This window comes from Megachile rotundata, chromosome 12, assembly GCF_050947335.1.
Source record: "Megachile rotundata isolate GNS110a chromosome 12, iyMegRotu1, whole genome shotgun sequence".
NCBI lineage: Eukaryota > Metazoa > Arthropoda > Insecta > Hymenoptera > Megachilidae > Megachile > Megachile rotundata.
Window position 1 is genome coordinate 11,333,026 of NC_134994.1, and position 21,407 is coordinate 11,354,432.

A 21,407-nucleotide genomic window follows, 5' to 3' on the forward strand; every position below is an offset into this window, starting at 1 on the left:
TTAACGCATAGTAGTTTCAACATGTAAAGATCTAACACGTGATGACTCTAATGTATGGAAACCTATAACTTCTTCTATAAACGCATAGAAGTATGCATGGCGAATCTAACTTATGGTAATTGAAAACCTTGTAATCCATCGCGTAGAAAATTGAATTCATGATAAAATAACGAGTGAAGATCTAACACGTGGAAATTCAACGCATGCTAACTTGAAGATGTCCGTTCATCTATAAAATGGCGGGAAGCGCCAGTAGCCACGAAAGTTTACGACAACCCAACTTGAAGATGTCCCTAGACCTCCATTTATAAAATGGCGGGAAGCACCGCCAGCAAAGGTCCATATAAAGGCAATAAAGAAACTTTAAATATGTCTATTATAACAAATGTACCAATAAATAAACATTGCAACAATAAACGAATCCATCTGCATTTCCCTCCAATTTCTTGAAAAAGGAATGAAAGAATGAAACACCTCGGTTTTCTTAAACGTTCAGTTTTATTAGCGATAAATAAACTTACATATCTTTACAGTAACAACGTCCTCTCGTAACTCTCGGAAAATATGGTAATATCTATCCGCGAAAATCCACATAGATCAAGACTTCCATTCTCTGTTTCGCGTAATGTTTCCTGATGTTCCTAGTGATGTTATTGTTGTAGCTGAAACGTCCGGCGACGAACGGGTCTTTTAGAAAAATTCAGCACAACACGAGAAACGCGTACAGAATGATCTACGCTGCGAGTGTGTTTGACTCTGTCTGTGTATGTGTGTTTTACATGCGGCATACGTACGGAACTCAAAGCTGCGTTCTCGTTAGGCAATCATTGATCAAAAATCCTCTACTCGACATTCATCTTGATCCAACCGATCAAAAATTGCCCAAAGTAAACGCCACCTTGTCGTCCTTTTATAATTCTAACGATAGCGAGCGTACAACTTGTCCAACATAAAAAAAGAAAGAAGAAGAAAAACCGAAAAGAAAGAACAAATTGAAAACGTAAGACATTTAAGTATCGAGCCGAAGAAATTTATCGACTGTCACACGGACGCGAACGTTCGATGGCGAACGACCGGGTGTCTTACATTTCGTATATTTTTTTTTTTTCAATTTTCTTTAAGTCATCCAGCTTTGACCATTAACTGGTGGCCGAACTCTCGCGGCCTGGAATATAATCGCGCGCGTAATCCCAGTCTGTTCGCGATTCGACGACGAGCGGACGCCATGTTCCGAAACGCCATGAATACAATTTCTCGAAAGAATACCGTGTGAAATCCGCTCGACTCGTCCGCTCGACGTTCATCGACGATAAAGAGGCTATACAATAGTCGAAAAATATGATCCGCCAATGATCTCGAGCAAGACGACACACAATGATATATATGTATAAGATGCGTTGTATTATTACCAGTTAAGAGGAAAAAGCTTTCGTTTAACGATACACACCGTGTTCCTTCGGTTTACTCGTCAGAGAAGCGTTACTTTATGTACACGTATTTACGAGTAGACGCGACCGCGCGTTCGACGGCCGCGTTCGTTTTACTTTTTTTTCTGTGCGTGCTATCGAAGTACATACATGCAGCTGAGAATCATATCGAAATCTTTGTATTCTCGATCCTGTAATTATAATTCGTGCAAATGGAACGCTCGCGGAAAAAATACGGCTCGATGGATGACGATTGGTCACCTGCGCTTGCCCGTTTCATCGAAGCGCCCTTCTGTTTCTGATCACTCGAGACGTGTTCGCGAATCGTCAGGGACGACATTTTTTCTTGACCGCAAAAAAAATGAACGCCCCAACGATTCGGAACGAGAACGAAAGTCACGCGTACCCTTAGCCCTCCAAAGACATCGAATTCACGTTCGATCGTCGGAAAAATGCTCGAAAAAGGAGATCTTGCCCGAACCGCCGGTGAGATCGTTGCGGGTACGATTTACAAAAATTTGGTATCTTAAGCGACTAACCCTGATCGTCAACGGGGCGAGACGCGACCTCGAAATTTATTAAACTCGCGATTATATAAAAAATTAGATGTCCCTCGTGCGCGCGCGGCCGCGCTGCGGTCCGTTGAGCAGAGGTTCTTTTGGCGCTTCTCGAATCACTTGTCGTTCCCCAATCGATCAATCGTTCCATTTGTTTCAGAGTCCAATTCGGTTGTCGAATCGCGCGTTCACTTTTCTTCACCTATTCACTGTCTGCTTTCTAGTCTCAAACGTTCTGTTACGAATATCTTGCCAAAAAATGGTAAGACCCGAGCTCGAAAAGTATGACCGAAGTCTGTGTTGGCTACGTAACGCTAAGTCCTTTAAATAACGTTTAACTCGTTCACCAACTGCTGCTTACAAATTGAGCCTCAATCCAAAAGATGGCCGAGGCCACTGCTCTGAACTCGAAAAGTACAACCGAAGTCTCATCGTATTGGTGGTTATATAAACGCTAAGTGTCCTTAGGTAAGTAACATTTAACCGCGCACAAACGTTTCTTAAGTAGCTCGTGAAGCATTATAGGATACGACGGGTTGTCTCCTCAACGTATCTCTTACGAACCGTTCACTAATCAACACCAAAAAGTTCCTAGGAAAAATCGTAAACGTTCGCGAAGAAGCCTCGCTAAGATCTCGAAAAGTCCGTGAAAGGATCTCGTACACGTCGAGTGTACGCTTCTTGCACGTCAAGCCCGGACCGTCTATGACGGTCGACTACTATCGACAGAATAGTAGTTCAAACAAAATCGTTGCATTGCGATTCACTTGCGATTCGACCGGGCTGGTCGACGTCATCGCAAAATCCCACATCCCCAAGGTCGATGGTGTATCATCGACCTCCTAGCAATCTCCGTCAGGATCCTGAACGTTCGCGTTGGCGACGGCGGTCGCGAATCGCAGACGCCTTCTTCTCACTCCGGAGAACGCGGACAATGATAGTTTTCGACGGTGATGCGAGGATGAGATCGAAGCACGATTGAAATCCCATCTCGCGACGGGTCTCCCTCAGAGGACCGGCTCCTCGTCGGTCTCGTCGTTGTCCTCGTGCTCTTTCGGCTTGCTCTGAACCGTGGAATTACTCTTCACTCTTCGCTGTCGCTTCTGGTGGTTGTTCGATGCGGACGCAGCGTTTCCACTGACGTTCGCGTTCACGCTGCTGGAGTCCGCGTTGCTTCCTGCGCTGGAAACGACGTCCAAATTTTGTGGTCCGTAGGCGTCGATCAGGGGGCGCAGGGCTGTTCTCAAGGACGAGTAGAAGTGCGGGTACGTGCGCTCTTGTTGAAGAATCAACTCCTTGCTTTGTCGCGGTTTCTGTAACACAATTCACACGCACGGTTAATTGGAGCGGATCAAGTGGACCTCGACAAAAGCGCGGGAAAATGATCGATTGCGAACTGAGACTTACCGCCTCAAAGACTTTTATGTTTCTGTACATATGACTCAAGATATAAATTGCACTGAATAAAATTTTCAAAGTGACCTTTCGTATTTCTGAATTTTTTAACGACTTCGCTTTATAAAAGATGCAGAGATACAAAAGACAAGTGCCCCCGAAACATGTCGGAATTAATCAATCCGAGAGCATCTAATTAAAGAGATACGCGGGCAGAAGAGCTACGTGTGACAATCAAAGATATAAATAACGTTTACCTCGGGAAGGTCACTTGACCCGGTTTCCCGCGAAGCCAGCAGCTTCTTAGTCTCCGTAAATTGCCTCAACGCTTTTTCCCGAACGTACACGAGCGGTCGTATGACCCTGAGATCTTGTCGGCGTATGTAGTAGTGGGCCTTCATGGTTTTCAGCTTGCCACCGTGGAACACGGAGACGAGGAAGCCCTCGGTGAGATCGTCCAGATGTTGGCCCACAGCCAGTACGTTGTAATTGTGTCTCTTAGCGATAGAGTACAATTGCGCCCTGGTGTTTCGATCGCAGAAGCTGCACGCTCCGCTCGCGTCTAGAGACTCTTCCGGTTGATTCTCGCCGCTGTTGCACTTCGCTTCGACGTTTTGCTCCTCGTAGAAGTAAGGAACGTCCAGAGCCTTCAGGTAGCTCATCAGCTTGAGCGGATCGAACCTGTTCGTGTCGACAGTAGCAGCGCCAATTTCGAAGTCCACGCCTTTGGACCTCACGTAAAATCTGTACTGGTGCAGCGTGTGCAGCAAGGACAGTGATCCTTTGCCATTGGCCGACAGACAAACCAACACTCTGTCGTTGTCTCGGATCATGTCGAACTCCTGCATAGCCTCTACAGCTGGTTTCCAGATGCTCTTCGGGGGGCAATGCCATTGCGGTCGGGTTCCTTCAGTCTTTCCTTCTTTGGATTCGAACGCAGCCTGCTCTCCATCTTCTTCCTCCTTCAGGTCGCCAGAGCATTCCTCGTCTTCGGAGAAGTCGTCGTTCTGGCGGACCTGTTGCTTGCAGCTGGACTTGTTGGACAGGGAACTCATCGACGCGGCCCTTGGCTTGCGACCGTAGCTGTTCGTAGAATTCGACTCGGCGCTGCTGCTCCTCTTCAAGTCCACGGAGTCCAAAGACTTGTCGCTTTCGTGGAAGCTCAGATTGATGCCGCTGTCTTGGGAGCTGACGGAGTTCACCGCGGAATAGATCTTGGGGAGGACCTTCCTCGCGTCGCCGATCTCTAAACCTCCGCGTTCGTGGGTGTCGTCGTCGTTCAAATCGTCGTCCAGATCCGGCACCACCTCTTCGTCGTCCGTTTTCGACTGGTTGCGAACCATCTGCTCGTTCTCCGGTGGTTTCATCACGTAGATCACCGTCTCATCTGAAGAACACTCGCTCGACATCTTGCTTTCCTGCTGTGTCAGCTCGCCGACCTTGCCCGAGATCTCGATCGGGCCGCTTCGTCTGGCGCTGGACAATCTGGGAGAGGTCGACGACTGGAGAATCCTTCCCCTGTCGGGGGAGCCGCAACCGTTCGAGGACACGTCAGAAGCCGAGGCATCCGGAGAATGTCTGTGCAGCCCGTCGACCGCGTTCACCATGCATCTGATCTCAGATTTGACCTCGCTGGCCATCTCTTTAGAGAACTCCATCAAGTACTCAGCAATGTCGCTGGCCGTGAACGAGTCGTGTCTGAGCTGTTTCTCCTCGACGGACAGCTGACTGATGGAGCTGTGGTTGCGCGAGTGATGTTGCGGCGTGTTCTCGGACGTGTTCGTCTCCGATAAAGCGTCATCGACCTTGGAGATCACCTCGCGGATCTCGGACTTGATCTCCGTCGCCAGCTCCTTGGTCACCTCCTTCACGTAAGCGCTCAGATCGTCCTCCGACCTCTGCCCACCGTTCCCGGAAATGGGTGACGACCTACCACCTCCAATGAACTTCTCCGTGTAGTCGCTTACCGAGCAGAAGGACGACGGTGGCGAAGCTGCGTTGTGGCAATTCAGAGACAAGATCGAGTGACTGGGGCTACCGTTGTCCAGCTCCAAAGAGTTCAGCTCCGTCTGACTGCTGCAGCTGCAGTGATGTCGTCTATGCTTCGGAGAGTTTCCATTATTTCCCAACCCTAAGCTGGTCAATGTCTGAGGGCTTAGCGGAAGAGGCGGTATAGGCGAGGAGGAGGATGATGCCACGTTTCGATTTCCCGAGCCGTTAACCCCGCCAGTAGTGCTCCCCAGAGAGTTGCACCTGGCACGGCCGGAATTGGCAGCGTCTATGAGATCTCTCTGCTCTTTGAGTGGCCTGTTGCCCGCGGGAGACATCGTTCCAAGAGCCGAAGGCGTGACCGCCTCGCCAACGGCGAATCTAACTGGCATCGGCGAGCTCGGACAAGTGGCTGGTGACCTCTGACCCGTCGAATCGTTGTTACGTTCGGTGTTGCTCGGCTGTTCCTCCTCGTTGCCGCTTCCGGGACTCGAGGAGGACGACTGAAACTCGGCCGCGTTCAGCAACGTCCTTCTGACGCTGCTCAGCACGGGAAGACTGCGGTGTCTGGGCGAGTTTGACGAGATCGGCGGATTTCCCGTCCGCGGAATGTCGCTGTTCAGTCGACGGATGCTGTTCGCCAGCGCCAACGAGTTCACCAGACTGTCGTGCGTGGTTGTCGGCGTGTGATGGCCGTGCTTGTTCCACGAGAGCATCGGATTGAAAGGCACATCTTGCTTCACGTTCTGCGAGTTGCCCAGCAGAAGGTCCTGCGCCTCGCTGGGCAGCATGAACCATCGCAGGTACTCCAGCCGTTCGGGCACGGAGTTGTAGCTGCGATCTATCTGCAGAGGATACCTTTGCGCCATTTTTCTCGCACGGTTGAAGATGTTCCTCGCCGTTTGCAAACAGTCGCCGTAGTTCTGCGGAAGAACGCCGGACCCGGACACCCTTCTTTCCGACGCGTTCATCTTCCCGTCGGTGTATCTGATAGAACTCAGCCATTTTCTTTCCTTGAACACGCTGTTCGTGTGATGCCTCCATTCGCCGGTGTCCGGGTTCAGCACGTACTGGGGCAGAAGCTTCCAGCCTTCGGTTGCGACCATCTTCAATGCCTCCAAAACGAAGGCTACTTCCGCTTCGGACATGAAATACGGAAACGAGAGCTTAGCGAATCCTGGCCTTAATCCTTCCGCGTTCGTCTCTCCATTCTCGTTGCTCCGCTCGCTGCAAGAAAACAAAGATGTTAAAACATTTCGACCTTGGAGTTCGAATCATTGAATTTGCAATCGATTTGCGTACCCCTCCAGAAGAGCTTTCTGGTACTCCTTGGCGAGTTCCTGGTCGATTCCCATCAGGTCATGAGCGTAACGACCCGCGCACGCGCACCCGCCTCGGGCTTGTATCCCAAAGACGTCGTTCAACACCGCGCACACGAAGTTGTGGTGTAGAAACGTGCCTCGCGGATGACGCACCATGAACGAAAAGATCGGCAACCTCTTAACATTCTGCGAGCCGCTGCCGAGCAGAATCAGTTCCGGAATTGTTCGTACGTGAGCCAGCACTTGTCTAGAGCAGGAAAGACCACATTTCAGTTGCACGATCGAATCTTGTTAAAGATAATACGTGACTGTTCGGTGCCCAAAATCGATCGTCCGAGGTCATCTGTTCGATTATGATCGAGGTCAAAGGCACGAGAAACTGATGATGAATTTTTAATAGGATTTGTTCTCCGATCTACATCTTTTCAAATTTTCAGATACTCAAATTTAAACTCTGTAAATCTGTATGTTCTCTAAATTTTTAATTAGGTGCCTTCGCCATTAACCCTTTGCACTCCTATGTCGAGTGTAGCTCGACATAACATTTCTCTTGGATCTTATGAATGATTCAGATTGGTTCAATTGTATATTTTCATTTAATTACTATTTATAATAAATGAAAAATGTATTTGTCACATACTCTACACTGTTACGATACATTTTACTGAGAACCCCTTTTTTGATGTATTTTGTAAATGAAGGAGTTGTTAGGTAACAGAAATTAAGGAGTGTGAAGGGTTAAGAGAATGAAGGATTAAGAAGAATGAAGGGTTCGTGCAGAGTTTATTCGATGTAAAATGAATCGAGAACCAATCGATTTTGGATAAGAGAACTTCATAAAATTACCTGGAAATCTTATCCTGACGAGCGACGATAGCTCGCGGTGTCACGTTTTCCTTTAATTGCATCGCGAGTCCACATCTGATGCTTTCGACGACTCCAGCAGTGCCGCTCTCCTCTCGAAGCTCAGGATCTCGATGATAATGATGAGAGTCCCTCATGTCCTCCGCAGCAATTCTCTCCTTCAACAGGGACCTTTTGGTCACCAGTACTCCAGGCGATTGAACACCTCCGATGAACTTGTGTCCGGCGAAAATGATCGCGTCTTTGTGAACGGCCGTCTCCCCCACACCGGGTAGATGTGGATTCATGTCGATCTGCACGTACGGGGCTGAAAAATGGACAAGCTAGATAAACATCCAATAGATGACACACGCTCGATCGAAACCGGTATCTATGCATATTTTAATCGTAAAGAGTGATCGTTGCGTCACATGTCATTCACTGTTTTGTTACCTGCAGTGGTGTAATCCCAAACACTAAGTGCCCCGTACTGGTGTAGTATGAGGGTCGTGGCGACGTCATCTGCCAAAACCCCGGTTATGCAACTGGCAGCACTGAAGCATCCAATCATTTGCGTAACACCCTCGGCTCGCACTTTCATCAGCTTACGCTCGAGATCGTTCAGATCCAAGAAACCCTCCCGGGTCTCAGACACTCGTACTATCTGCAATGATCGTTTCAACTTTAAGTGTGCCATTTCATTCTCAAATTTTAGCTATATTTAGACGACTCAGAATAGAATTACTTAAGTAATCAGTCTAGATATACCACGCGAAAAATGTTCGGTATCTCGTTTGGACTACAACTTATTATTGGCACTTAAGAGGTTAATACGTCGGGTCAATCGTGGCCCAGACATACTAAAGTAGATACAAGAATACTTCGAATAATATTAAACTGACATTTTTTGAAGAAAGGGTTAAGATATTTCTGAATCGATATTTTTCCAGAAATGTGGGACTAAAAATGCACTTTATGGGGAGACGAAAGATATTCTATTTCGATTTGCTGTTTTTCAAGAAACCGCGTTAGTCATCCAGCTACGCGCGCAACAGAGACAACTCGATGTTATAAATTTTATTCTGGGACGACCCGAGGATCTTGCCTTGAACCGTACCATTGACCGGCTTCCCGACATTCTTTGCTGAAAACGCTAACTTCTGTCAAGGTATTCAAGGGTGGATGAGAGTTGGAAATACATTTGTTTTATGCTCAGGCAACAGTGATTTCCTTCTGCAAATCAGAAGCTCTTAGCCGATAGAAACTTTCTAAAGAATTTGCAAACAAGACGCATCGAAAGAATTTTTCCAACCGGTTAAAAGTACATGTTGGAATTCGAGACGTCTTTAACCTTTTCTCTTGTGAAATACTCTGTTAGCTTCACCTTTTAAATTTGAATTTCAAGATCCTCAAATTCTACAGATTCTAAATTAAGGCCATTAATTATCAAACTTTATTTTCTATATTTTTTAATTTTCTGAAGATTAACATTTCAAGTTTTCGCATTAGCAAAGCTTCATATCTACAAATTTCTAAATTTCAAAATTTATGATTTCTATATTTTTTAATTTTCTGAAGCTACTCTCAAGTTTTCAAATATTCACATTTTTGAATTTTTAAGTCCTCAAATTTCTGAAGGTGAAATTCACAAAATTTTCATGTCTCACATCTCCAAATCTCCAAATACCCAAATTGCTAAATTTTAAAGTCATTCTCATATGTCCAAAATCCTTAACCTTTGACAACCTCTAACAACCTACCCCAGTAATTCCACAATAGTTACGCCAATAGTACCTCCAGTTATCTCAGTAAGTCTCGAGCGTTAACCTCTCGATTAATATTAACGCGTCGTTGAATCAAAAATATTCTCAATGAAATTCTCAATGCCAGATCGCACGTCGATCCCATCGAGAGCATTTGATTCAGCGAAACTGTAGGTATAAATGTCGTATTCTTACCCTGACACCATACTCTCTCCAAGGTCGCAGATTCGCGTGATGCTCGAACGGACCCACGAACACCACGGTGGATTTCGAGAGATCCAAGTGTCGCAGAAGTGTGCGAAGGGCAGCAGCCGTGCCTTGACCCGTGAACAGCACCGCATCCTGTTCGCCAGCTCCCACTGCATGTCTGACGATGTCTCTGGCTTCGTGTCTGCAATGTTTCTTCCCGTCAGAATATATCGATTCGTCCTTCCGCGGACATTAACGAGCATAAAATCGCGGCTGCCGAGGGCAGAGCGGATTCTTTCGCGTTTCTTTGTCGCAACTGAGGTCGGCCGACTACACGCAACCGCCATTTTTGCACGATCGAAACTTGAGCATCGGATTCTTGTCTACGTTCGGATTATTCTACCTTCTATGAAACCAAAGTATTCTTTATTTAGCAAAAATAATTACTGAAGTTTATATCAGATAGTTACATCAACCATATGTGAACATTATGAGCAAGACTTCAACCAAAATGAACGTCAATACATGTGAAGGTCACGCTGTTTGCTTTTGACGAATCTCTTTCGTGACACTCACAGCTCAAATGTGACAAAACCTTGCTAAAATTTATAACACTCTTCAACTTGCAATTTAGGTCCAATTACAATTTGTATAGTCAAAGATGTTGAATATAAAATGCCCACAATACTTTAATATTCTTTGTCGTTTTTAATGTGTTAGTTTTGACTGACGCATCTAGCAAATAAAATGTACAGCAAGTTAATAAGGTTCTATCATATGTGATCACCATGTGGATTGAAATTATACACAGAATTTAAGTCTCATCGAATTGAAGGTTCTATAAGGATCTACCATATGTGATCACCATGTGAGTTGAAATTATACACAGAATTTATAGTTTCATCGAATTGAAGGTTCTATAAGGTTCTACCATATGTGATCACCATGTGAATTGAAATTATACACAGAATTTATAGTTTCATCGAAATGAAGGTTCTATAAGGATCTACCATATGTGATCACCATGTGAATTGAAACTATACACAGAATTTATAGTCTCATCGAATTGAAGGTTCTATAAGGTTCTACCATATGTGATCACCATGTGAATTGAAATTATACACAGAATTTATAGTTTCACTGAATTGAAGGTTCTATAAGGTTCTACCATATGTGATCACCATGTGAATTGAAATTATACACAGAATTTATAGTTTCATCAAATTGAAGGTTCTATAAGATTCTACCATATGTGATCATCATGTGAATTGAAATTATACACAGAATTTATAGTCTCATCGAATTGAAGGTTCTATAAGATTCTACCATATGTGATCACCATGTGAATTGAAATTATACACAGAATTTATAGTTTCATCGAATTGAAGGAATTATCCATAAGAGTTCAAAAGCCTGTTCGTGTTTGTTGTCTTGTACGGTCGGGTGGTCGGTAAGCGGTTGGGGCTCGGTCGGATATATTGATCTGGGACATCAGCGCCAGGGAACGGGACGCCGAGCGGAACCACCCTAACGCTCGAGCGTGTGAGATTTCGGGATAACGGGTCGATCGAAAAACCGAGTGTCCTAGGAACACGGACAAACGAAGGCGCGTGGAATCGAGGCGAAATTCCTTGGTCGGTGAGCGAAATAGAAAGGCGCGAGTTGTACGGTCGAGTGGCGCAGAAAACGAGACTCGTTTACCGCGGAAACTGCACGTCAACCGGAATCGCGGCTGCACGCAGGCATCGCGGTATGCTAATCTCGTGCTCGCATAGGAAATCGACGATTAGGAATTCACGACGCACGCTTCGTGCTGCTTTCTAACGATCCTTAAGGTAGCTTTTCACGTGACAGTGAATCGAGAGTTTTACTGTCATAACACCGAACGTCGTGACTGTCGTGGAAACCAGAAGTCCGGTTACGAGACTCCATTTCATCTTTTTTTTCGGAATTTATGTGCTCAATATACAATAGCAACTTTAGATTTTAATATATGATTTATGGTAAGTCATTATATGAAGTTATTTTAGAAAATCCTCTATAGACATTTACTATATGAAGACATATGTGAATGTATGATGTAGAAATTGCAGAATAATCGATATAAAATATTTCAACATACAATGCATGAAAGGAAAAGGAATTTCAAGGTCCCAACAAGAATGTTCCCTCTAACGATTGTAATGTTAATTTAAATTTTAAAATTCCTACAAAAATTCCAAAACAAATATGAATAAATACATTACATTAAAACATAATTTGTAATAAAAATTATCGTTAATAAGAATAATTTATCTACGTCAGTAAATTAAAACTGAATAGTCAGCGAGCGTAGCCAATACAAAATGGCAGCGATAAAAATCACTCGTGTGCAGCAGGCCGATCGTAAACTACCAGCAGCACAACGAAGGACCGTCATCGCGAATTGCTTCAATTTCTCGATTAATAAGTCGACACCAGTAACTGGAATTGGTTCTGGGAAGCAGCTGTTGGACGCGGATGTGTCGCGGTCCGATGATCGTCGAATCGTGCATAAATGCGTGCGCGTGTTTCTGCGACCTCGATCGTTATCGTATTCGTTCAAACGATGGTCCAGCCTCGTGGCACGGGAAAGAGAAGGATGCTACTGAAAGGTCTTTCTCACCTGAACAGAGAAGACTGGAGGCTGCAGATGGACGTGGAAGCTCGGGTGTCGCCCAAATATGGCAGCACTTCTTTCGCGATGTATTCCTCGAGGAACTGCAGTGACCTTCCGGACGCTGTGTAATCGCAGTATACCACTGAAAACAAAACGAGAAATTATTCAGAGTTCGCAATTTTGCATCTTAGCTTAGTTAGAATTTTTATTTGCCTTAGAATTTACATTCGGGTAATTTTAGCTGGGTCTTTGTGTATGTACACATATATTTATATGTACGTATATATACTATATTTAATATTAGCATGTTTAATTTGACATGTTATTTTAGATATAATTTTTATGCCAACACGTTTGCGTTAACTTTATAAAAAATAACAACACGTGAATCGAGAAAATTGACGTGCTCTCTACCTGTCTTATTAGAAAGACAAATAAAAGATTATCGTAGCTGATGAAGGTGTGTTTTCGTAACGTTTTTACACCGATATAAAATTGTATTTTTCTGGTTGTGTCATTGTTAAAACACACGTGCGATATGTTAGTCATCAGTAGTCTCGGGTCAATAATTTCGCGGTTTTTGCATATTCCTGTTTTCCTCGTTCCGAATGTACGTGCTTTCCGACGTCAAAATATCTCGAAACTGCGCGTTGTTATCTGCGCAGCTTCGACTGGCGAAAATCAACGACTCTTCTCTTCGAGAATGTGTGTATAGGGTACTCTCTTTGAACAGACACCATATAGTTGAACACACATCATATATCTTATATGTACATCATATGTGAATTATACATATATGTGTGTCATATGTGTACATCTTGTATGTATATCATATGTGTACATATTATATCTATATCATATGTGTATTATACGTATATGTGTATATCATATGTGTACATCTTACATGTACATCATATGTGAATTATACATATATGTGTATATCATATGTGTACATCTTATATGTACATCATATGTGAATTATACATATATGTGTATATCATATGTGTACATCTTATATGTACATCATATGTGAATTATACATATATGTGTATATTATATGTGTACATCTTGTATGTATATCATATGTGTACATATTGTATGTATATCATATGTGTACATCTTATATGTACATCATATGTGAATTATACATATATGTGTATATCATATGTGTACATCTTATATGTACATCATATGTGAATTATACATATATGTGTATATCATATGTGTACATCTTATATGTACATCATATGTGAATTATACATATATGTGTATATCATATGTATAATCTTACATGTATATCATACATTGAACACAATAATGATTTATGGTGTCCGTCAATAACAATGCATCTACAGAATCTATCACCTATTTTCTATCACACAAAAATGTGAATTGCACTAAGTAATCTTGAAACGTCCTCGAGCCACCTACGCATCCCAAAGTCCTGTTTGACCTCGATAACCGACCTTCCACGTATCTGCTTACAAGTCGTACAGAAATGGCTGCCACGTTTGTATCGACCTATTCAAATCGCTATCATAAAGCGTTTGCATGACGTCGCGCGAAAAGAATCATGGGAAATGGCTCAGAAGGAAACGTCATCTTGTCAGAGGTCGCGCATCCATTAGTTTTTTCCTGTTTCCCGTTCGCTCGATTTATCCAACGAATTGGAGCACAAAGATGACTCTTTACCGGGGAAGGTTAGCGCGATAAAAATAGATTACCGAGAGGAGAATTATAATTACTTATAATGGTATATTTACTATGTTAGCGATATTCGTTACACCCTGTACGTGCGTCGAGACGGCCGTTGCTTCCGCTGCTATTTTCAGTGCCGCCGAGTTGACCAGAAAATGGAAAATGTTTATTTGGTGAAAACGGGAGCCGGTTTCTGTAGCGAACAAAGAGCCGTACAGACGTGCATTCATTGCACACTGAACGTCGAACGGTTTGAAAAAGAACTGTGTACAATAGAAAATAAGTAACAGCATGATGTCCGTGTAAACGCGTTTCCAAGGGATAATCTCGGCCCTTGTCCTGCGGGATTAAGTGCTCTCATTTTTGTCAGTAATGACTATATTTCAAGTGTTCATGCAAATAACGTAATGAATAGTTTGTATCTCTCGACTCGGGCAAATTGATGTTATCACTAGATTACATGCAATTAATCTGCGCATAAAAAGTAAAAATTACAGTTCATTTATAACGACAAATGAGCAGATATTATCGCGAGAGAGAGAATATAAGAAATAAACGGAGCCTCACGCACCTGTTACAACGAGAAACTCGCACGACCAGATCGATTACGAAATATTTCGGCTAGCGTGTAGAAATGCACGATTATTCTCTATCGATCAAAGAGCAGAAGGTTCGCGAGGGCAAAACGAATCGTTTTATTGGCAGGGAAAGCCAAGGTAGTCGAGGGATAATGACTCGCAGGTGTGTCTTACGAAACGCTGGATAATCGATACAACCGGTCCTTGCTACGGACAAAATTACAATTGCTGGTGGCTTCCTGTCCCGTCGCCGCAAAGAGGATAAATTCGTATCGATTTGTTTAGAGACGCGAAATACGCGAAAAACAAAACAGCGAAATTTAATAGCGGTTTCGTAACTGGCCAACGCTTATATAAGGACGATAGCAATCGTGCGCGAGTCGCCAGATATTTTCTCGTTCCAATCGATTAGATGCAAAACGCTATACTTCCCATTTACTTCTCAGACTATTTCAATAATTCTTCGTTTTATACCTTCACTTTTTTGTACTTTGATATTGGTCGCACAAGGGTTGTCTTTTATTTACCTCTTAATTTATATAAAAAATATTAAATGTTTACAGGATAATTTTTAGCAAGCTTGAAACTTTAAATTTATGTACCACTTGACGATTTCGTGTCATCAATTTAGATCAACCCTTAATTTAAATCAACCCCTAATTTTTGAAACGAGAATATAGTACCAGAAATATGAAATAAGATATACATTATTTTTAAAAAATATTTTGAAGCTTAAGAGTAGTTGTCTTTTACTAACCTCTCAATTTATATAAAAAATATTAAATGTTTACAGGATAATTTTTAGCAAGCTTGAAACTTTAAATTCATGTACCACTTGACGATTTCGTGTCATCAATTTAGATCAACCCTTAATTTAAATCAACCCCTAATTTTTGAAACGAGAATATAGTACCAGAAATATGAAATAAGATATACATTATTTTTAAAAAATATTCTGAAACTTAAGAGTAGTTGTCTTTTACTAACCTCTCAATTTATATAAAAAATATTAAATGTTTACAGGATAATTTTTAGCAAGCTTGAAACTTTAAATTCATGTACCACTTGACGATTTCGTGTCATCAATTTAGATCAACCCTTAATTTAAATCAACCCCTAATTTTTGAAACGAGAATATAGTACCAGAAATATGAAATAAGATATACATTATTTTTAAAAAATATTCGAATGAAACTTAAGAGTACTTTGCCAAAGTTCTGGTAAAACGAGAAGACCCGGTAATTCTAGCGAACATGTTCGCAGCACTTAAGGGATTAACAGAGAATCAAAAGAGAGAAAAGAAAATTTAAAACACATCTGTTTTCGCGACAAGCTTATTTTCGACGAGCTCTCGCAACGTCTTGCCTCTTGCATAAGAGATTTTATCCCGCTTCTGACATGGCAATAGGCTTTGCCAGGATAAGCGGGGCTCGAGTGAATAAAACGAGTGGAATTCATTAACAATAATGCCACGTAATGTTCTTTGTAAGCTTCTGGGAGTAGTTGTCACGCTCTTGTTTTTCTTTCGAAATGGTTTATTCGTCCGGAAGTTCGGGTGTCTTAATTTGGACAAATGCATTGAGAATGTTTTTTTATTTGGATTGTTAACACCTCGATGCAGAAACAGTTATGTTTATCGAGACGTTTGAGTAGCTGATCACATAAGTGAAATAGACGAATCTAATACGGTATAATATGGGTTATTAATACGGATATGTAAGCAAATTTAAACAGCAAAGCACAATTTAATCAGTAGACAGTGTTTACTGAAGTATACATTAATTCACAGACATCGGATTTCATAGAATATTCAATTTACACACATACATGTAAATACACAAACACGTGCTGCCCACAAGAATTATTAAATTTTCTCCAACTCTTAATTATTTACGATCTGTAGCTTGCATAATCATACGATTATGTCAACCAGAAGCATTAGTTGTGTCAATCAAACTGAATATGTCAATGACAAAACTGAATCTCAAAACTCGGGTCTCGAACTACGTAATTCATTTGAAATGCAGAAAGCTGGAAATTGCAGTCCTCGTTATCTAAAATGATAATTAGTGCTTCGATCAACCGCGACGTGGTCGAACAATTCACTTTACCGCCTTGAACTGCTTCTACCAAATGAAACTGAACTGACGTCAAAATCTCGTTAGTTGATAAAATCATCTTTATCGATTAATGTATGCTGACTCGGTAAATAATTCGAATGCACTGGAGAGCCTTAATGGCAGCCATTTTGTGGTTGTAGCGTAGTCGCGAATTCCGTTCGAGTGGATGTTGTGTATTTTATTTTTGAGTTAGTAAAGATTTGTGTTGATGTGAATTGTGGTTAGAGTGGTTTCTTTATAGTTTGGAGTATTTCTGAATGCGATGTGTCCTAAAATTCTTAGGTCCCTAGATTTCTAGGTTACCAAATTTCAAGCTTTTATAATCGTTATTTTTACTTTCTAGGTTCTCAATTTTCTACGTTCCCAAATTCCAAGGTATACAAATTGCAAGGTTTGTAAATTCCAAGGCCTCTAAATTCCAAGGTCTCTAAATTTCAAGGTGTCCAAATTCCAAGATCCTCAAATTCCAAGCTCCCCAAATTCCAAGCTCCCCAAATTCCAAGCTCCCTAAATTCCAAGGTCACCAAATTCCAAGGTGTCCAAATTCCAAGATCCCCAAATTCCAAGCTCCACAAATTCCAAGCTCCCCAAATTCCAAAGTCTCCAAATTCCCAGGTCCCCAAATTCCAAGCTCCCCAAATTCCAAAGTCTCCAAATTCCCAGGTCCCCAAATTCCAAGGTCTCCAAATTCCAAGGTCCCCAAATTCCAAGGATTCCAAATTCCAAGGTCCCCAAATTCCAAGCTCCCCAAATTCCAAGCTCCCCAAATTTCAAGGTCCCCAAATTCCAAGCTCCCCAAATTCCAAAGTCTCCAAATTCCCAGGTCCCCAAATTCCAAGGTCTCCAAATTCCAAGGTCCCCAAATTCCAAGGATTCCAAATTCCAAGGTCCCCAAATTCCAAGCTCCCCAAATTCCAAGCTCCCCAAATTTCAAGGTCCCCAAATTCCAAGCTCCCCAAATTCCAAAGTCTCCAAATTCCCAGGTCCCCAAATTCCAAGGATTCCAAATTCCAAGGTCCCCAAATTCCAAGCTCCCCAAATTCCAAGCTCCCCAAATTCCAAGCCCCCCAAAATTCCAACTTCCCCAAAATCCAAGGTCTCCAAATTCCAAGCTCTCCAAATTCCAAGGTCCCCAAATTCCAAGCCCCCCAAAATTCCAACTTCTCCAAAATCCAAGGTCTCCAAATTCTAAAGTCCCCAAATTCCAAGCTCCCCAAATTCCAAGGACCCCAAATCCTTGGCTCCCTAAATTACAACAAACATTACTCACTACACACCCAAATTGCTACATTCCCAAATTTCTAAACCCTTAAACTCCTATTCCGCCAAATCCCTATATTTCTATATCTCCATATCCCCAAATTCCAAGGTCCCTCAAACACCTACGTCAACAAATTCCTCCATCTCAAGTATCTCGACTGTGAACGTTATAACGTAACCCGATCTTGTTCCCTCCAATCAAACCCTAGTAAAACTAATCTCATAAAGCAAGCAACGCAAAGTAATTCAAAATTCTAAATCCATTCTATAATTAATTTAAAACGAAAATGGTTTCACCTGAATCATAGGTCATTGTAAACGCACGAAACTTTGCATACGCTTTCTCTAGCTCACAGGCACGAAAGCCTGTCTTCGTTCGTTGAAAATATAAAAAACCAAGCTAAAGAGAAAAAGAGAGAGGACAAGGTGTCGCTTAATTGCGTCACGAAAGGTGAGCGACGAACGCGGTCCACGTGAATCGTTAGCGAGCTATTCCGCGTCAGCTCGCGCATGATTTGCCGCCACAGTCGTACAATAATCGTGCAACTGAAATTTCTCGGCTACGTACGTCGATAAATCTTGCTAGTTTTACCGACTCTGTCCCACAAATCATGGCAAGTCATGCGAGTCTGACATGAAATGCCTTTCGAACGATTTAAGAGACTCGAAATTTTATTTCCATCTGAAATCAATCGGTTTGGAAACTGCGGAATTTGAAATTGGATATATTGGGGGAGCGGGAATTTTTGGGCTTTTGATCTGCGAGGTGGGAAATGGTAGGTGGTGGATTGCGGGAGAGGAGAAATATGGTGATTTGGGGATTTGGAGATTTGGCAGATTTGAAAATTTGGTGGGTTTGGGAGATTTGGTAGACTGGGAAATTTGGAAATTTTGAGGTTTGGAGATTTGGAGATTTGGGAGATTGGGAATTGGGGAGATTGGGAATTTGAGAGATTTGGAATTTGAGAGATTGGGAATTTGAGAGATTTGGAATTTGAGAGATTTGGAATTTGGGAGATTTGGAATTTGGGAGATTTGGAATTTGGGAGATTTGGAATTTGGGAGATTTGGAATTTGAGATATTTGGAATTTGAGAGATTTGGAACTTGAGAGATTTGGAATTTGGGAGATTTGGAATTTAGGAGATTGGGAATTTGAGAGATTTGGAATTTGGGAGATTGGGAATTTGAGAGATTAGAAACTTGGAAGATTGGAAATTTGAGAGATTTGGAATTTGAGAGATTTGGAATTTGGGAGATTTGGAATTTGGGAGATTGGGAATTTGAGAGATTTGGAATTTGGGAGATTGGGAATTTGGGAGATTTGGAATTTGAGTGATTGGGGAATTAGAAATTTGGGAATTGGGAGATTTGGAATTTGGGAGATTGGGAAATTAGAAATTTGGGAATTGGGAGATTTGAGAAATGGGACCTTTGGGAATTGGGAGATTTGGAAATTGGGGGAGTTAGGAATTGGAAGATTTGGGAATTGGGACATTTTGGAATTGGAAGATGTGGGAATTGGAAGACGTGGGATTTGGGAGACGTGGGAATTTGGAGATTTGGAAATTGGAACATTTAAGAATTGGAAGATTTGGTAGATTTGCTAGATTTTAAAGGTTTGGTAGATTTGATAAATTTGATAAATTTGATAGATTTGATAGATTTGATAGATTTGATAGATTTGATAGATTTGATAGATTTGATAGATTTGATAGATTTGATAGATTTGATAAATTTGAAGATTTGCCCATTTGGTCAGTTACTCATTTACTTATTTACACATTTACTCATATGCTCATTTACTCATACGCTCATTTACTCATTTGCTCATTCGCTCATTCCCTCATTTAACAATTCAGAAAATTATTGAATTTGTACCACAGACACTCAGAAAGATACGAATTTAACAAATAATATAATTGACTATAAATTCAGAAATGTAAGAATTTAGACATGTTAACTACTTATTCACGATTACCCTATTATTCAGGATAAACGTTTGTAGTCGAGGTGATTTAGCCAAAGAGGTAATGTGGACGTATCATGGTACAAGCAGTAGATAGCAGAAAGACAATTCACGCGATCGTGTCGATGAGTCTCGCGATTCGTCGAGGTATGACCTGCTGGCTGGTTCAAGGTACCAGGAACTGCAGGGGATTCGCTTCTGGGTGTAGTTTGACCCAAATCTCGAAGGCAACGACGATTGCCCGAACGACCGTTTGACCCCGAACGAACAACTATTCGCATCGAGTTCCTTGTGTAACTGGAGCGCACGAACGGCTATTTTCTGCGCGAACGAAAAAGAACGAGTTGGAAAATCTTGGAAAAATGCACTGGGGAACAGAAGAGAACTCATATCGCTGACAGCTCAGGTGCGCAGGGGATCATAGGTGGATTAGGTGCAAGGATTAGGTGGTTTGAAGGTTTCAAATTTGGGATTTGAGGGTTTGGGGATTTGGACGGTTGGGGATATGAAGATTTGGAGATTTGGGGATTTGGAGGTTTGGGGGTTTAGGGATTTGGAGATTTGGAGATTTGGAGATTTGGGAATTGGAGATTTGGGGATTTGGGGATTTGGGGATTTGGAGACTTGGAAATTTGGGGATTTGGAGATTTGGAAATTGGGGGATTTGAGAGATGGAAAATTTGAGAATTGGGGAATTTGGAAATTGGGGGATTTGAGAGATGGAAAATTTGAGAATTGGGGGATTTGAGAGATGGAAAATTTGAGAATTGGGGGATTTGAGAGATGGAAAATTTGAGAATTGGGGGATTTGGAAATTGGGGGATTTGAGAGATGGAAAATTTGAAAACTAGGGGATTTGAGAGATGGAAAACTTGAGAATTAGGGAATTTGGAAATTGGGGGATTTGAAAGATGGAAAATTTAAGAATTAGGAAATTTGGAAATTGAGGGATTTGGGAGATGGAAAATTTGAGAATTAAGGATTTAGGGGTTGAGGCATTTGAGAATTGGGGAATTGAGAAATTAGGGCATTTGAGAGTTGGAAAATTTGAGAATTGAGGAATTTTAAAATTGGGGATTTGAGAGATGGAAAATTTGGAAATTAGAGAATCAGAGAATTGGACGATTCAGAAATTAAAAGATCTGAGAATTGTCAGATTGAGAGTTAAAAATTTCAAAATTAGAAAACATGGAAATATACATGAATTCCAGGAATTGGAAGATTTTTAAGGCTTGAAAGATTTGAAAATTTACACACTAAAAGTATGAACTTCAAAAATATAAAAATTAGAAAATGTACAGAACATGTGAATTGAAATACGAATTTCTGACATGTGAAATGACATGTTGAATATATCAGACCAAAAATGAAAAAACTAAAAAGTGCCTGGTGTCCTCGACAATTGACCATCACATCGTTAGATCGGCTCGTATCGTTTGTCGCAGATAAACGGTAAATTACCAGCACTCCGCTTTCCAATTAGGCTTCAATTACACGTACAAGTCCGTCCGACGACGGCACGCTTTAACGTCCGGCGTCGTTTAACTGGTAAACGACTACCGAGTTCCTCTTTGTTCGACCAGTCGCAATTAGTTCGGGGAAAAGTTTGCTCGCGAATTAATTAATCCGCTCGAAAAAGGTCCGTGTATTTTTCGCGCGA

General features: G+C 42.0%; 1 protein-coding gene across 1 annotated transcript in view; it reads right to left on the reverse strand.

Moving 5' to 3' along the window:
• Positions 1–479: 479 nt before the first annotated feature.
• Positions 480–21,407, reverse strand: part of LOC100879481 (uncharacterized) — a 73,735-nt gene continuing 52,807 nt past the window's right edge. Inside the window, exons 2-8 of the mRNA XM_003702223.3 lie at positions 12,130–12,265; positions 9,492–9,687; positions 7,987–8,197; positions 7,537–7,861; positions 6,671–6,937; positions 3,637–6,595; positions 480–3,297 (exon numbers count right to left, since the gene is read on the reverse strand). Of these exons, the coding sequence (XP_003702271.2) occupies positions 2,992–3,297; positions 3,637–6,595; positions 6,671–6,937; positions 7,537–7,861; positions 7,987–8,197; positions 9,492–9,687; positions 12,130–12,265 (4,400 nt within the window). The 3' untranslated portion in view covers positions 480–2,991. The remainder of the gene's footprint in view (positions 3,298–3,636; positions 6,596–6,670; positions 6,938–7,536; positions 7,862–7,986; positions 8,198–9,491; positions 9,688–12,129; positions 12,266–21,407) is intronic.